The sequence below is a fragment of the Portunus trituberculatus genome, chromosome 17 (assembly GCF_017591435.1).
Source record: "Portunus trituberculatus isolate SZX2019 chromosome 17, ASM1759143v1, whole genome shotgun sequence".
Lineage (NCBI taxonomy): Eukaryota > Metazoa > Arthropoda > Malacostraca > Decapoda > Portunidae > Portunus > Portunus trituberculatus.
Window position 1 is genome coordinate 6,488,356 of NC_059271.1, and position 11,488 is coordinate 6,499,843.

Consider the following 11,488-nt stretch of genomic DNA (forward strand, 5'->3'; position numbering starts at 1 on the left):
TTCCATAGTCATACTATGTATACATTTTCAGCTTCCTCTTGGTGCTGTGTAAAATTCTTATTTCACCATTTGCATTAAACTTTACAGATATGCACCATATATGACAAATTAAGGTTAGCATCATGTACAGAATATAGCTTATAAAAGCTGTAATTTTTATTTTATAGAACTGCCATTGCAATGCTGTGGTTGCCTGAATCTCCAATGTTTCTGCTGATCAAGGACCGCAAGGATGAAGCGCTTGATATCCTGCGGAATATGTATGCTCTCAACACTGGCAAGCCGCTGTACACTTTTCCTGTGAGTCACCCTGAGGTTTGCTTGGACTTGTGGTGTGCACAGTGAACATTGTGTTTGGATCTATTGCAGAAATTCAGAGGGAAAGACTTGAGATGGTTTGTTTACTGAAGAGAAATGATAAAGAGTCAACAAAGGAAGTAGGAATTGATTAAATAGATGGGTGGAATAAAACAAAAGAAAAAAAATGTGGGTGAGTGATAAGAAGTGGTTAGATGTTCTGAATGAATGGATTAATGATTTAATGGATGAAAAATGGTAGGAGTGGTGAGATTTTATCTATGACCACCATATAAGAGAGTAAAGCGTCTGGCAAGAAAAGAAATTAATTTTACTTATTCTTTCTATTTGTTGTTAATTTTTCTCTCACAAGGCAAAGGAGGCTGGTCAAGAGTAAGTTAATTTCCTTTATTATTCATGCATTTGTTTTTCTTTTGCATCTTCGTAGATTGCTCCATATTTGCCTGTGTGTTTTCAGATTCACCAAAAAGCATCAATTGTTTTTTTTTAGAGATGCCAAAGAGTTTTTACTATGTGTTGATTTCTCCCTAATTGATAAATGGTATATGATTTTAGGTTACTTCACACCTTGAAATGCTTGGTCCTACTTTTCATTTCACATAAAAAAATCCTCTTAAGAATCATCATCTTTACAAGCATCTGTTCAGAATCTCTTTCTTTTTTCCTTCATTAGCTACTTTCCTTTGCTTGCAAGATTTGGCTTTAGAATAAATGAAGCTCACTGGTGAGTTTGTTGTACGAGTGTGAATGGGGTGCACGACAAGTGTTATGTTGTTTTTCCCAGAGGAATAGTCACCATGTCACCTTTTTAGTACTAATTTTCACATATATGTTCTCTAATACTACTTTCTAAAATGAATCATGCTTTTGATCAGGGATTATTGTTCCTAATCTCCCTTGCTTAGATGTTTGAATTACAGATAGTGGACTTAAACACCATTTTTCTTACATGGGCACAGCACTAGAAAATGTCTTTTGTCAAAATTTCATTTATTTCCTGAGATATTTTTAAAAATATCACATCTGTTATACTAGTCTCCTTAATTTTTGCATGTTGCTTTTATCTTCTTTTGACCAGCCTTACTGTTTTTTTTTTTTTTTTTTTTATGCTGAGGTGACTGTAGAGAGAAAAATATGAATGAATCAGTCAATATCATTACCCAAAGAATGATCTATTATCATCTCAGACTGATGAGACTTAAGTTCACACAACTTTTACTTTCTTCTGCTTAAATTTGAAAATTCCATCCATTTATTTATTGACTTTGTGTGTATACTGTGCAACTGAATGTTTATGCTATTTAGTATGCATTTTCAGATTAAATCATTAAGCACAGCAGGCTTGAAGGTGCAGAAAGAAACAAGCCTTACCAAGTGGGGCACCTTCACCTCAACCATCCTTCAGACTTGGCGTCTTACCAAGGCCTTGTTCAGCAGATCTCTCATCTTTACCTCAACTATAATGATCATCATTAACTTCACCATACAGTTTGGGTAAGTTATTCTTATCTTGATTATTTAATATGGCACACATGATCTTTTTTATTTATTTATATGTTTTATACATTCAGGGAAGTCATTTGGAGGTATGAGTTTACAAGATGTTTTACTGCACTGGCTGCCTCATGCTGTGGTAGTGTTGGTGAGTTGTCTGCCAGATTATCCCTTTAATTGTTTCCTTGTGCATGTTCTTAATGTTCTGTTCACTGTCCATCCATCATGTTTAGCTTCCTCTTTAATACTTCTGGCATCTGACATAATTAACTTTTTTACCAATTGATGTCTTCATTAGTTTTGCATCATGTGTGATTCCTGGGAACTCAGGGAGAGAATGACCAGGTATCATTGTTTTGTGAATAACAGTATCTTTTTTATGCTAGTATTATTATTTTTATAAGTCTTGGCCCACACTGTGCTTAATGCGGAACAATTTCACAGTTGACAATAACGGGAGTGGCCTGTAGTGGCTGAGATTTTGTGGTCTGTAATGTGATCACTTATACATTTATGTGGCAACTTTATTAACATAGATTGCAATTGTATTGATGTTTATTTACCATTTTAATCTTCATACATTTAACCATGGAATCTTTGAAATTATTGAATACTTTATATTCTAATGAATGACTAAGAGGGCATATTTTGCTTTCCAGGTATTATGGTCTTTGGATGTGGTTCCCAGAGTTGTTCAACCGCCTTGAACAATACTACAATGATCATCCATATCATAATGTAATTAAGTTTGCCTACCTTGTTATTTTATGTGCTGGTGTGTGTGTGTGTGTGTATGTGTGTATATGTGTGTGTGTGTGAGTGTGGTTGGGGGGAAATCAGTTTTACAGAGCACTTCAGGTTATCTTTGAATTTACAAATTCATTTTCAGTATTCACTTCATCCCATCATGAAATATTTGCTATGATATCATTGGATCACATTGTAATACTTCAGACACAGATGGTGATACATATAGATACCAAACATCAACATGTGCTTGGACTTCTAACTAGGCTCATTGATTTCACCATACTACTTCACACTGATTATAGTGCCAGGGAGAAGCTAGCAGTAGTATTGAAAAAGAGGTTGTGATTCATGGCTACTGTCATCGGTGGAAAGCACGGATGCTTGTTGGGATGTTGATATGCTGTGAGGACAGTGTTGATGATGGACTGGACCAAGAATAAAACTTGAGAATAAAACTCACTCATGGTCCATGTATAGTCATAGGTAGTAGAGGAGCAACTTTGTATGCTCTCCTCTGCTCTGTGTAGTACTTTCCTTCAATCTTAAATCCTCCAGTCTGTGATCACTGTTATCACTTGTCAGACTTTGTCAGGAGATTGTTCCCACATCAAAATACTCAAGATTGAAGGCAGACACTAAAGACAGTGAAATAGAGATAGACAGTCACTTGTAAATTATTTCTGCTCATGACTGTACAATGGCAAGCCTTGAAGAAGTCACAGGTTGCCTCGCATTGCTACTTTTCAAAGTATGTATTTCAAACAGTTGATTCATAAACTGTTGATTTATTGTTTTTAGCTGTACTTGATCTTAGAATTTGTGCTATCAAGGTGATCAAATATTTTCAGGTAAGTGTGTGTGACTTGACTAAGTACCATGGAAACACCACTCAGCAAAACACCTGTGAAGAAGATGATGGACACCCTGTTGACACCAGTGCCCTCATCAGCATCCTCATCACATCCATTGCTCCTCTGCCAGCCAACTTGTGGACTGTACTTTGCATGGATAAACTTGGAAGGAAGTTCTTCCTGGGTGAGTAGCAGATCTAAAAAATTGTGAACTCTTTACTTTTCTATTAAACTTTTAAAGTAAAAGTTAGTTTCTTCTGATGATGATCTGTATATTACAGTAGCTTAATGAAACTGATGTGGCCTCACTGTAGTATAATGATAATGTTTTAATGATATATATATATATATATATATATATATATATATATATATATATATATATATATATATAAATGTTGCGGGCCGAATTTTGACTTGGACGTTGCAGATTCGGAAAACTGAAGGCGAGAGGAAGAATATACTATAAAAACCTCAAACTCGGCCAGGGTGGCGCTTACGTCACTACTATTCTGAACGCCTCATATATATATATATATATATATATATATATATATATATATATATATATATATATATATATATATATATATATATATATATATATACAGGCAAACCCCGTTTAACGAAGGTTCACACAACGAAATTTCGCTACAATGAAGGTTTCATTTTACTACCATCTGCTTGTTTAACGAACACCAAACTCGCTTTAACAAAGTTTTATCCAGGTAATTTTTTCCAAGTTTGAAAGCCCTGTTGTATCATACAAGCCGACAAGCTTTTGAATACACTAGGAACTGCAAATACTAAGGCCTGCCTCAGGAGAAATTCTGAGACATCTGTAGAATCAAGATCAAGATCAAGATCAAGCCTATCGTGGACAACATGCACCACATAACGGCGTCAGCAGCAGCTCGTCTTCACTCGCTCAACTTACCACCAAAACGCCCTGCAATGTGGCCTAGCGTTCCTAAGAAGACCAGGAAGTCTCTTACTCTGGAAGTGAAGCTGGATATTATTCACAGATACGAGAGGAGAAAACTATAGCATTGCTCGCCACCATCTTGACTCCATATACTGTCTCTACTATTTTCAAGTCAGCAGACTATTAAGAAGGCTGGTGAGACTGTATCTTCCTTGCAAGCTAAAAGAACCACCTGAACTCGTGACTCTACAATAGATAAAATGGAAAGCCTTGTGGAAATGTGGTACATAAGTTTTGTATGCGGTACAATGATGCGCCCTTTGTTTACATTCCACAGGTTGCTGGTTAGTGTCTTTCCCGTTTCACTTTCCCTCCCTTCATAAATTTAAGATCATCAACATTATAAAGTTACGTACATACATACATTAGTGTACATTATAATGATTTAAATTTAACTGCCTAAATGTTAAACTTCATAATTTTTACTTTCTTTAAATCTTTCACTGTACTATGATGCACTCTCGCTTTGCTTACTCTCAGTGGAAGTTCAAGTCAGGGGTTATAATTGGTTCGCTTAACGGAGTTTCGCTTAACGAAGTGTTTTTTAGGAACGTAACCCCTTCGTTAAGCGGGAGTTGCCTGTATATATATATATATATATATATATATATATATATATATATATATATATATATATATATATATATATATATATATATATATATATATTTCTTCCTTCCTTCCTTCATGCACATCTTCCATTTTCATGGAGGGATCTCAAGCATTAAATCATCCTTGCAATTTTTGAGATATTCTCTCTCTCTCTCTCTCTCTCTCTCTCTCTCTCTCTCTCTCTCTCTCTCTCTCTCTCTCTCTCTCTCTCTCTCTCTCTCTCTCTCTCTCTCTCTCTCTCTCTCTCTCTCTCTCTCTCCAAACGTGCAAAAGGACATCAAGAGACTAGAAAGAATCCAGAAGACTTCTACAAAGATAGTGCCAGAAATACAGGACCTTCCTTATGAAGAAAGACTGAAGGAAATGGCACTACCAATTTTGAAGGATAGATGGGAGAGAGGAGATCTAATTATGATGTATAAGATATGGAATTAATAGATAGACAAGACCTGATATCACTGACGGAAGATAGAGATAAACAAACAAGAGGACACTCTAAGAGGATCATGAAAAGTCAGTGTTTGAAGAACATTAGAAATTTTAGTTTTCCTCATAGGAAGGCGAACATCTGTAATGGCTTGAATGAAGAAATTGTAATAGCAGAAAGTGTGCACAAATTTAAGAAAAACTTGGGTAAGATTAGATGTGGAGACAGGTCACTATGAGCTCCACTAAAACCCTGTAATCTAAAACTAGGTAAATACACAGTTTAATTGCCTTCTCCACTGCTTTTTTTTCAATACAGATATTCTTTTGAAGAATACAATAAAAAGATGTCTCCTATGTTTCAGTGCTCAGCATGCTGCTGTCTGGAGTTGCAGCATTTGGTGTCTATCTTGTGAAGTCATCCCTTGACAACCTGATCCTTGCCTGTGTGTTTGGGGCTGTGTGCACTATGGGCTTCAATGCTTTGGACTGCCTTGGTGCTGAGCTCTTCCCAACACACCTCAGGTTTGAGCTCCACTCTGTTAACAATTTTACGTGTTTCAGTGATTGCACTCTTTTTAACTATATAGGATGCATAACTGTTTGAAACTATTTTTATCATAAAATATCTGCTATATTCTTTTTCTCAACCTGTTCTGAAATAAGGGCAAATCTACAGAGGAACACCTGCTCCATTAGCAAACATTTTTTCTTTAGTAAGCTTTTTCCTCTACAGGTCAACTGCTCTTGCTGTTACACTCATATCAGCACGGTTAGGAGCCATTTTGGGGACTGTAACCTTTGGCTATTTTGTGGATTTGTACTGTGCCATCCCACTGCTTCTAGTCGCAGCCTTTCTAATATGTAAGTATAGAGTCATTGTTGAGATAGTTATGTGGACAGTTAAGTAGTGAAGGTGGTAGATAAATCTCAGGTTGACCCAGAAATACTATTACTGCTCTAAAATAAAATAAAAGTATTCTTGAGTCAGCCTGAGATATATCTACTACCTTCATTTATAGAGCCATTCTTCATGTAGATACTACTTGTTCAAACACTGGTATACTAGTGTTCCATAACTTATTGTATGTGTATATGCATATAGAGATACTTTCCTTAATTTGATAGTGGTTGTTTAAGTGTTGGAGATGCTGCCATGATATTCATTCATTATTAATGAAAAAAGAAAAAGCAGGATGCAAATGACAGAGAAAAGTGTGAGAGATTTTTGAAGTGAAAAGCAGGAACTGCTAATGAGGATTTTTCGAGAAGATTGAAAATGAAAGCAATTGAGAGACAGACAGAATTGTTCTTGCTTGGTTCAGTATGGAGAGGCAGAGCCATGGAAGAGATGGGGTGGTCATGGCAGTGCTGTCCTTAGAATGTCTCACCAGTGATCACTTTTGTGTTGCAGTTGGAGGCTTCTTGGGACTCGTCTTGCCCAACACCACCCGCACTGCCCTCATGTGAGCTACACCACCACCTGCACCGCCCTCATGTGAGCTGCAGCTACACCTGCCAGGGGAAGATTTATGGGTTTTGTTGTTTTTAGTTATTTATTGTTGCATCTTAAACTATTCACATAAATTTTTCATAATGAATTTGTTCAAATGTAAGCGTTAGTGTATATAAGTGCTTACATTATCTGCAAGGTGCTCTATTTTGTAAAATTTTTAGGTGTGTGTTTTAGCACAAATTAAAAGGAGATGCTCAAGAGATATACTTATGTGATATTGATAAGTTTTGAAACAAAAAGTGATCTATATAAAGTAATGGAGCTGTTGAGAATCAAACCACTGGCAGGACACTTGCCATATTCAACACCTCTCTGGCCAGGCTCAGGTGGAGGTGGTCGGCCTTGACCATCCATCACTGCTTGCCTTTCTTCATCCTTTTACATTAATTGTTTTGCCCAATTAGAATATCTTTGGGCTATATATATATTTCGTTCTTTCATTAGTAGCATTCTTTCTTGTCATTCCTTGATATATATATATATATATATATATATATATATATATATATATATATATATATATATATATATATATATAGTGGAGACTCAATACTTGAACGTCTAAATACTCGAACTTTTCAATACTTGAACGCAAAAGTTCGATTTAATGCTAAAAAAATCACCTTATATTTGAATGTCGACACATGTGGCTGTAAACAAGGGCTCCCTGGCATCCCCATTCCCCCTCCGCCAGTTGTGACGTGCTGTAGCGTTCATCAGAATAACATTCTCCTGCGTTCTATCTGTAGTTTTTCATTTATATACTTACATAAACACCAAAGGCTTATTAGTGGTGAAGATATCTGTTTTGAAACTGATGAATAACAGTTAAGGGTTAATTGATGAGAAGTAGCAGCTTGGAATGAACTTTGACAATACATATCAGACCATATGGACCACTGTGGTCTAATTGGACTTTTAATTGTGTCTGATTAGACACGAGCTGAGTAATTTTTCTTAATACTGGTAAACACAAAACGTGGAATAACTTAGTCTGTCAAATTTTATCATTATGTTTTTAATAGTTAGGAGTAGAACAGTTGAGCCAGATAGAAGTGCATGGAGAGAAGCTATGGTGAGTGCATGAAGATAACGTGCTCTCACCCTTTATTGGGAGGGAAGGTAGGACAACTTGGTGGTGCCCATTGGTGTCTAAATCTATTTGGGGTGTGGAGCATTTCATAGGAAGTACCCTGCATCTGTTGTGGATAGGAAACAGTCTCATTATGAAGAGGCAGGGATGTATTCTTTCAGGCCTTGCTGTGGACGTGTAAGGTTTGTCGTGCCTTGCCTAGTCCATGAGACTGCTCCTTTCCACCAGTGTTTTGTCTTAGCTACCATCTATGAGATTGCTGGGCAGGCCTATAGATAGATAATTTGTAATACCGTAGTATGTATTTGCATCATTGGCTCAGGTAATGAATGACTCATCCTGGTTGTTTGCTCATTCAATGTAGGCTGAGGAGCAGTTAAGCTGTAAAGAGCTTTCACTTTTTTTAATCTTAATTTCATATCCTGTCAAGGGATAAAGTAATCTTTTGGTTTAGTTCTGTGAACTCAAGGTCTTTTTATTTATTTGTTTATTATATTTTATTTTATTTATTTTGGGGGGAGGCATGGGGATGGATGGGAGGGATCTGTATGAATGTTCTCACTGGTGCTCACTTTCTATAAATGTCTGCACAGGCTGCTCATTGGTCTCAAGGCTTTGGTCAATGCACCTCAGTCCTGTCATTTTCTCTAATATTTTTTTTTTTCAGTTCTGTTACTTACTGGTAGGCAGCAAATAGTGCTAGGTAAGTTGATGCTATTTTTTTTTTTTTTATTATTAATTTTTTTAATTAATTAATTTATTTATTTATTTATTATTATTATTTTTTTTTTTTTCAAAAAACATTCATTGTGAGTATGTATTATAGTGGCATGTTTGTAAGTGTTTCTTGTTTAGGATTGGTCTACAATATAAAGTGTAACATGAAGTAGGATTATCAACATCGATACAATACATATGTACTCATACATACTGTACTGGGATATTACATAAGAAACAGAGTTTCATCAGGTTTTCAATAAAAAAACTTCTGGGGATTTCTATAAAACTGAAAATTAAGTATATAAACTGAACATCTTGCTGGATTTTTTCAAATAACATTTTTGTGATAGACTTGAGAATTAGATGTTATTGTGTAGAATGCTTTGAGGCAAAGATGATGGTTCACATTCCTTCAAGCATGGAAGCGTGGAAGATGAGAGGAGGATGGAAAATGGTTGGAGCTGAAGGATGTGTGATGAGAGATTGTAAGCACAATGAAAAGAAAAAAAAAAAAGTGTGCATAATGGAACAACACTCACATATAGGAAATCAAGTAGTGTAAATGAATGTTTTGAAATATGCAAGGAATGAATGATGTGAGACATGTCTTGTGTGTTCATTGAAGGTGAGGGAACAAAATGTGGAGTGGTTGCCAGTCAGACTTATTTCATCTACATTTGGTTATTGGCCATTATTTTATTGAACTTCATATTATTCTTCCTTGAAATTTTTCTTGGTAATCTTTTATTTATGTGTTAATTATTAGAAATTTCTGTCAGTATCTTCGTATTTAATACTTAGTATAATGTTTGAGATATGTCCTGCTTGTTTTGGCCATTCCTTTTTCACCTTTTACATAAACACATAGGCGAACCACAGCATCCACTGGTTATGTTCACACGCACATTCATTTATACAGTTATTGAAGTGAACACTCATATTTTCTGTCACCATTCCTTTGCTGTTCTGTCATTGTCCAAGTTAACGAGGTTCTTTTAATGGTTACCATCATTCCATCCATGCTCAGCACCAGGCATAATGGGGCAACTTCTCAATTAGTACTGTACCTGTGCACTGATTGGATGTATGTAATGACGCGAATGTGTGTTTCTTACAGCAAAATGAGGCTGGCCAAGAGAAGTCAGATCCAGAAAAGCTATAAGTACAAATTTACTGCTTGAACTTCAGCCACATTTGATAAGTAACTCAATTTTTTTATTTCTTGATTTATAGTATCAAAAAGAAAGTTCTGAATTATTTTGCTAAAGAGGTTGCTGTGTATTCTTAGCCAGGATGGCATCTCTTGTAGAAACACTTATAGGAAATGCATGTCTGGGTGTGCAGGAACCTTAGAAATGTAATGGATGTTAATGAATAACTTTAAAGATGTGTATGTTTTTATATTTGCAGTTTTTAGAATACTTAATTAAGGGAACATTCATGTGGAATTGAAAGCTTAATATTCCATTTCTTATAACATAGTTAGGAAAATATTTTGGTTACTGGAATTTTGTAAAGAATTAAAAGATAGTTTTTTTTTAATATAACAGCTGTGTAATAAAGAAAAAAATTATTATTATGAGAGTATGTAAGGTTCAAGGGACCAAGCATGTAAGTAACAAACCATTAAGTAGCAGCCAGCAGTGAGCAGATCAGGCTCAGCCGTCACACCCAACACTGAGTGCTGCAGACACATCCGTGATGGGTGGCTGTGCTGCTGCCACCGGTGTTGGGTGCACCAGCATGTGGAGGCTCAATGACACTTACACATACTGATCCTTGAACCTGCAATTTTATTAACTATGAACTTCCATTCAATACAAAATGAACATTATTGGTGGAACTACACAGTGAAATAGATATTCTTCACCTGGTCACAGCTTGATATGATGAAGTGTGCCTACATAGAAGCAGACTGACCATCACTATCAGGCATCAAATATCCAGCATGGTGAGTGCCTGACTGTTTACTTTTCACTGGACTGTACTGGACTGTTTAGTTTGCACAGGACCATAATGTTTTGTTTTACCCCTAGATGTAAGTGTTTGTCAATATCTCTCAGAAGGAGATGACTGATATAACTCTAAATTTTTTCCCAGATGTAGAAGTTTGAGGGTTGGCAGAAATTAGACAAGTTTGTGGATTCCTTTCCATTGTGTAGTCAGGGCAAAAGCCAGAAGTGAGTCCATCAGGGCAGGATGTGTGTGCATGACAAACTGTGTGATTTGTTTTTGTTGTATGTCGAATTTAGTAACAAGAATTATATACAGATATACGTATGTACACATAATTTGTTGAGATATAGAAAATTTATATATGCATATTTTGTAATATTCTTTAATATATCTATGGATATTGAAAATATTAAAATGATTAAATAAATTGCACAAAATTTTATTTCTCTCTTTTAACACAAATTTATTCAGTATGAGACTACATTCATTCCTTGAATATTTCATGTCAATAAAAGTTATAGATATTCTTTTCATATTTGAAGAAGAGGGGAGAGTAGGAGGAGATAATTGAGTGCAGCAGAAAAGATAAAGGATGAGTAAATAGATAAATAGACAAATAAATAAATTGGTAAAAGAGATAAATAGAATATGAGGGTAACTGGCCAAGGACAGAAAATTATAAAGGAATTAAAGACAAAAGAGACCCCACTTAAATGCAATATACTATATATATATATATATATATATATATATATATATATATATAT

General features: G+C 35.4%; 1 protein-coding gene across 5 annotated transcripts in view; it reads left to right on the forward strand.

Moving 5' to 3' along the window:
- Positions 1-11,148, forward strand: part of LOC123504917 (synaptic vesicle glycoprotein 2B-like) — a 53,672-nt gene extending 42,524 nt beyond the window's left edge. For 2 of the 5 annotated variants that reach the window (XR_006674986.1, XR_006674985.1), the window contains exons 7-15: positions 168-300; positions 1,637-1,812; positions 2,472-2,550; positions 3,411-3,597; positions 5,802-5,961; positions 6,173-6,300; positions 6,851-6,934; positions 8,713-8,748; positions 9,883-11,148. Coding sequence is in view for 3 of the 5 variants with exons in the window: in XM_045255835.1 (XP_045111770.1) it covers positions 168-300; positions 1,637-1,812; positions 2,472-2,550; positions 3,411-3,597; positions 5,802-5,961; positions 6,173-6,300; positions 6,851-6,906 (919 nt within the window). In the remaining 2 variants the exon portion in view is untranslated. Of the gene's footprint in view, positions 1-167; positions 301-1,636; positions 1,813-2,471; positions 2,551-3,410; positions 3,598-5,801; positions 5,962-6,172; positions 6,301-6,850; positions 7,491-8,712; positions 8,749-9,882 lie in introns of those variants that run through there. The other 3 variants (XM_045255835.1, XM_045255834.1, XM_045255836.1) reach the window with 2 other exon arrangements.
- The last annotated feature ends 340 nt before the right edge of the window (positions 11,149-11,488 follow it).